The sequence below is a fragment of the Pygoscelis adeliae genome, unplaced genomic scaffold (assembly GCF_000699105.1).
Source record: "Pygoscelis adeliae isolate BGI_AS28 unplaced genomic scaffold, ASM69910v1 Scaffold49, whole genome shotgun sequence".
NCBI lineage: Eukaryota > Metazoa > Chordata > Aves > Sphenisciformes > Spheniscidae > Pygoscelis > Pygoscelis adeliae.
The window spans coordinates 147,013-151,903 of record NW_008825545.1 but is presented as its reverse complement, the minus strand read 5'-3'; the positions used below and the strand labels follow the sequence as shown (position 1 = coordinate 151,903).

At 37.6% G+C, this 4,891-nt stretch overlaps 1 protein-coding gene across 1 annotated transcript in view; it reads left to right on the top strand.

The window, feature by feature from the left end:
• The window catches only part of TUBGCP6 (tubulin, gamma complex associated protein 6), a 23,408-nt gene that overhangs the window by 9,698 nt on the left and 8,819 nt on the right, over window positions 1–4,891 (top strand). The window contains 8 exon segments of the mRNA XM_009332016.1: window positions 1,101–1,250; window positions 1,909–1,990; window positions 2,068–2,156; window positions 2,341–2,456; window positions 3,135–3,273; window positions 3,361–3,477; window positions 3,728–4,888; window positions 4,890–4,891. The exon segment at window positions 4,890–4,891 is cut by the window's right edge and continues 155 nt beyond it. Coding sequence (XP_009330291.1) covers window positions 1,101–1,250; window positions 1,909–1,990; window positions 2,068–2,156; window positions 2,341–2,456; window positions 3,135–3,273; window positions 3,361–3,477; window positions 3,728–4,888; window positions 4,890–4,891 — 1,856 coding nt within the window.

Here is a 4,891-nt window from a genome sequence, read left to right as displayed (position 1 = left end):
CTAGTATTCTCTTTCTTTTTAAGATGTGAGCTGTTCAGCCTTGACAGAGCTGAGCAGCTCGGTATCAGGCATAAGCCTAATATCTCAAGTGAGATGACCCTCTGCTAGTTCTCCTGAGTCTGCTCTGATAAGCATTCTTAAACCATGACTCAGGTGTGCCAGTAGTACTGGGCTTTTTATAAAACAGCCATCATTGCCATTATAAATTACAGCTTTATCAGTCACTAACACAGTATCTTAATAGATAGAACATTCCCCCAGGATGTGCGGCAGCCAGGTTCAACCATCTTCCATCTGTCTGAGAGTGACAGTCACATTTCATCCCTTTCCATGATAACGCCCTAAACAGCTGGCTCTTCCCTTTTGCTTAGGCTAACACAGCCCCAGGAGCACAGCTCTGGGCATCCCATCTTCTGGCTTTTAACAGTAGACTGGGGAATCCAGTGTGAGCATGCTTGTGCGCGCTTTTTTTTTTTTTAAATCTCACTTATTTGTTTTCTGCACTGAGTAGAAGAGCTTCAGAGATGTAGGAAAGTTGACGTGGAGCAGAAAGACCTAAGTTACTTAGCTTAGAGAATAGGTACTCTGTCATGTTCACTGGCCATATTTTTGAGTTATGTCTTGTGTAGAGCTCTCTACTGTAGCTGTGTGTTAGTTATTTTCCAGACAGTTCCTATTAAGTGGGGATCTGTGGGGGATATAAGTGAACAAAACCTACCTTTTGATACGAGAGGTGTATTCAGCGCTGAGTTATTCAGGCTCGGTTAATTTGGATATTCAGAAAAGCAAAATTTTAGGCATTTAGAACTTGACCAGTATAAACGTATGTATCAGATTTTAGATTCCTGTCCAGTTCAGTGGGAAAGAGGGGACCCTGAGAATTTGACCTGTGATCCAAGTTCTGGGACGTTATACCTCTGTCTCCTACTTTGAATGATATAAATGCTAAAACTGATGATATTAATAAAAATTTTAGATCCTGTGTGGAGGCTTGTTTCAGTATCTTGAACCATTGCGAAGTTAAAAATAAATAATGAGTTCATAATCTAACATTTTACATTTTTTAAAATTTATTTAAAAGGAAATTTCTCATTTTTCAGCATTATATATGTTGGTCAGATATACCTGTTCCCCGGATTTCAGTTATTTTTTCGCTTGAGGAGCTGAAAGAAATAGAGAGAGATTGTGCAGTGTATGTAGGTCGAATGGAAAGAATTGCCCGATACAGTTCCATAAGCAAGGAGGAAAAGGTAAATTAATAAAAGAATAAAGGTGTTAATGTTGGGATTTTTTTTTTTAATACTAATTTTTCATTTTTGTTATAACTTTGAAAGAATTTGTATTTACGGTCAGAATTTCTTCATTGGTCAATTGCTATTTGAATTGTTATCGCAGCAAATAAACTTATGTAATATAGCTTTTAAAAGTATAGGTGGTGTGTTGTCATTTGTTGGCATTTTCATATGTTAAATGAGTTTTGGACTTCCATCTTAGTTCTTTGCAGCAGCAGATTTGCCCTCCTACTGAAAAGTACTGAAAAGATTGTTAGATTCTAATTTAACAAATGTGACAAGCTAATTAATAACCAGATAAGATTCTCTTTGTAATTTGCATAGCTAATTGTTTTTTCAGAATTCTTTTAGTTATAAAGAGACTTCTGTCTTCCAGATACCATCAATATAGTGTATATATTAGATGGATTTGGTTTGTCGTAAGGTCTGGAGTATTAACTTTCAATATTAGTTTATAGACTTCTCAATTAATTGCTTTATTCATATTTCTGTACTGTAATCATAGATTAATAACCATTATGAAGTGTGCACCTGTCTTTGCAATAGTGTATTTTTCAAGTCTAAAATAATAGAAAAAATTCCCACCTGTATTTTTGTTTGTTTGGGGTTTTTTTAGGATTTGCGCATGGAAATTGCCAAACAAGAATTAATTGTTCATGCTCGAGAAACTGCTAGCAAAGTACTAAAAGCCATTAATGGTAAGTTGCGGTCACGTTGCATGTGTTTTCTAGTGGGTTTGTTAATGTAAACTAGCAGTATCTTTATTTTAATACAGATCGACAAATATCAGAACGAATGGCTTTGGATGCAAAGAAACGGGAACAGTTTCAGAAACTGAAAGAGCAATTTGCAAAAGACCAAGAGGTATTTCTGTGTGTGTTTCTAAAGGCCAACTGTATTCCTTAGGCAAATAATTGAAATGATATCTTGATTTATTGTACTGAAGTTGAATGAATAGCTCATGGGGTAAAAATAAGAACTTCTTGCAGATGTGTGCGTTACAGCTGGTGTTGAGAGTAGCTTTTAAAAGTATTAAATATTTATGCAGCGTCGCCTTGCAATAAAGCAAGAGGAGATTGATGATGATTTCAGCTATGCCCGAGAACTCAGAGAGAGAGAAAAAAGACTGAAAGCTTTAGAAGAAGAACTGGAAAAAAAGGCAAGGTAAATGTATCTGAGTAGTCTCCCAAAGCTTTGACACTCCAAAACCATCATAAAGACCTCAGGAAAAATTATTGTCTATTAAAATTTATGGTACTAGCAGTTCCCAGACATTGCTGTACAAGGGTAATGTTTGCAGTTAAGAGATGCGTGTAAGGATTTTTGGTAATCTATGAGCAATTTTGTGATTTAGGAATGGTTAGTGGCCCAGAAATCTGGGACCCACTGATTTCTGCCAACCCTATGCAGTCTGGTTTTGGTTATGATCAGAATTTCAGGAAAAAATTTAACTACGTCTTACAATTAAAAGCTGAGCCCACAGCAAAAATGGTCACATGTATGTCAAAGCAGAAGTAAAAAGCAGATGGAGGAGTTAGATTGATAATTATTTGAATTGCTCTTGTTGGGCATCTAGTTGTATTTCACTTTCTTCTGTTATATCTAAAAATACTTAAAGATAAATGAGCAACCTACTAAGAATAGTTAGAGAAATACATACTGACTAAGAATACAGTCCTGTTTTCTCCACCTGTTTATTCTCTGTGATTGAAGCCTCTGGCTTCTACGTTTAAAAAATTGCTTCTCAGTTCTGAAGTGCTAAAAGGTCTTATTCTTTAGAAGGGAAGATGAAAATCAGCATGCAAAAATCTGTAACTTAGCTTTATTTTTACCTTCATTTAGGCAGGAATTAATTGACCATTATAGCAAACTTTCTGATGATGCAGCCCGTAGGGAGCAAAGAGCGTTATGGAAGATCCAGCGACACAAGTTGGAAACAGCCCGTCTTAAGTTTCTATTAGAAGATCAAAAACGCATCGAGGTATATTCTGAAAAGATTTAAGATGTAATTTAGAAAATTTGGTACTTGGTACTTAAAGACTTTTGGTTTTGTCATTTTTACTTACAGGAAATGCTTGAAAAACTTCCAGATGGAAACTACAGGAGAAAATTAGATATTATTCCTTATAAACAGTGCCAGTTGGCTTTAGATAAAAACCCTGTTGTGAGAGATCCACATTCACAGGTGAGTTTATTTTCTTACATAAACTCCAGGTTGCTCTTCCAAGTTTCCCTCAAGGGAGTTCATGTCATGGTTCATTTCAGTTCAGTAAATACAAGGTTCACTATAACAGCAGGGTGAGTAGTTATCACATTATTTATAGTACATCTGAAAAATTGGAAAATTTTAAATCTTACGTGTAATAAAGTGGCGCCCTAATAAGTGGCTTGATTATGTGACTAGCCATACAGTGTAATAATTATTTCTTTTTTAGGTGTCTTCTGTGAAACCTCTGCATTCTAATGAGACAGTTGGCAGAAAAGAATCTGAGCCTGGACTGGAATATGCTACTTCTGCTGACAAAGCACTGCCCATGCCAGAGCCGACAAATAATAATGCTGATCAGCATTTTCAGCCTAAAGCAGCAGGATCTGAAAGCAGTCTCCAAAGTTCAGAGAAAGCATGCAGTCCTCTATACAGTGCTGATTCCTTGCCTGAATCCAACGTGAATATAGAAGATTTCTTATCAAAGCCACAAGATGAACAACCTGTTGCCATTAGCGTACAAGGATCTTTGCTAGATGAAGCATTCCGAAATATTAACTCAGATCTTTCTGAGACTTCTCAAGTAAGTGAAAATCACCCTGTCTTGAGAGGAGCACTGGAAGGAGAAGATAATGCGCCATTGCATCAGCAAAATGAGTATGATTTTAATACGGTTCTCAGACCATCTGCAGCTTGGCAGGGACATGTTAGAGTTGGAGAAAATGTATTTGATGTGGAGTACAGAAGGCCTCGGTGGAATATTCATGGACATGCCTCTGATGCCAACATTAGAGTGGGAGAATATGTACCTCAGGTGGACACTTACCAGCCACATTCAAGTCCTTATGGGCATTCTTCAGATTCTCATATAGAAATCAGCAGCTATACTTCTGAAGTTGAATCTAGCCGACCCCGGTGGAATATTCATGGGCATGTTTCTGAAGCTCATATTAAAATTGGGGAATATGCTTCAGAGGTAGAGCCCTCAAGGCCTAGGTGGAACACTCACGGACATGCTTCAGAAGCTAATATTAAGGTTGGAGGGTATGTGTCAAATGTAGCTCCTACGAGGCCTCGATGGAACATCCATGGTCATGCATCTGATGCCAATATCAAGATTGGTGAAAATGTGTCAGAGGTGGTCTCAGCTAGACCTCGTTGGAACATCCATGGGCATGCTTCACAGTCTCACATCAAAATTGGAGAACTGGTTTCAGATACAGAGCTTTTGAAATCTCGTTGGAGCCCGTTTGGTCACGCATCCCAGTCAAGCATCCAAATAGGGAAGTGGGCCCCATCGACAGAAAATGATCCAATACCTCATCGTAAAACCATTTCAGGTCCTTCATCTGACTCCACGGTTCAGACAATTCTGTACAGTGAAGAATTATCT